This window comes from Triticum dicoccoides, chromosome 7A, assembly GCF_002162155.2.
Source record: "Triticum dicoccoides isolate Atlit2015 ecotype Zavitan chromosome 7A, WEW_v2.0, whole genome shotgun sequence".
In the NCBI taxonomy this organism is placed as follows: domain Eukaryota; kingdom Viridiplantae; phylum Streptophyta; class Magnoliopsida; order Poales; family Poaceae; genus Triticum; species Triticum dicoccoides.
In genome coordinates, this window is record NC_041392.1 from 2,061,742 (window position 1) to 2,062,745 (window position 1,004).

At 43.8% G+C, this 1,004-nt stretch overlaps 1 protein-coding gene across 1 annotated transcript in view; it reads left to right on the forward strand.

Moving 5' to 3' along the window:
• LOC119329830 overlaps nt 1-287 on the forward strand; it is a 3,361-nt gene extending 3,074 nt beyond the window's left edge. Inside the window, exons 4-5 of the mRNA XM_037602923.1 lie at nt 54-76; nt 118-287. Coding sequence (XP_037458820.1) covers nt 54-76; nt 118-287 — 193 coding nt within the window. The remainder of the gene's footprint in view (nt 1-53; nt 77-117) is intronic.
• Nucleotides 288-1,004: the final 717 nt, after the last annotated feature.

Below are 1,004 nucleotides of genomic sequence, written 5' to 3' on the forward strand. Positions count from 1 at the left end.
CACGGACTGGATGGCCTCCAGCCGATAGTACATGATGGCTTATCCCCTTGCAGGCATGCATGGCAGCTTGACGCAGGTCTCAGACTAGATGATGTTGATGCACGTGTATACCAGCAGGACTAGACGCGCTGGTCCGTAACACCGGGCTGGGATGTGGATGCGCGGAAGGACGTGATGCAGGACTGCACGCTGGCGACACGCGCGGCCGGGCGGGGGACGAGACACTGGCCAGGGCACCTGCGGGCAGCAACGGCGAGACCATGGCTGCATGCTGTCCTCGGTCTTAGACAAACTCGATGTAGACTAAAGGCCCAAACAACAAAAGCGATGGTGACGACGATCACCCAACCTTGCCTCCGCGATTCAATCTACTCATGAATGCAGTACACGCCAACTAATCTACTGGTGAACACACGTACAGTTCTTGCATATATGCTGGACAGTACCTCTAATCACCTACACATTCCATTGTACAACTTCACCAATTTTTATTCTCCTTAGTGACAAGCGGAAGCAACAAAGATTAATATGTATAGATCATGATCATTCGAGAAGTATGGTTGGACTAATGAGTATGGCCGTTGTTGGAAAAATAGGCTACTGGGCAGATTTTTTTTGATAAATATTCTCTCTAGCGTTTGCTATATTAAACTTAACTTAGTTTTTTTATTTATCTAATATGATCCATACAATACACGCCAATGGGCTTTTGCTAAAAAAAATGGTATTAACAAAGGAATTTTCACACTTTATTTTTGGAATAAATAGTTACATAAATCGGAAGAACATGTTTCTGTGTTATTAGGGATAAATATGTAGGTCGTACATATCCTACTGGTGCAAAGGTCACACAGCAATAAAACATACCTTTAAATCAAAGATGGATGCGGCACTTCAAGAATAGTAGCTTCTTCTTTTGAGGGACTGTGTAATTTTATTCTGCAGTTGGCAAAGACTTTGATAGTTGTAGGCTATACAGGCACTAGAGGATTCATATGTACATG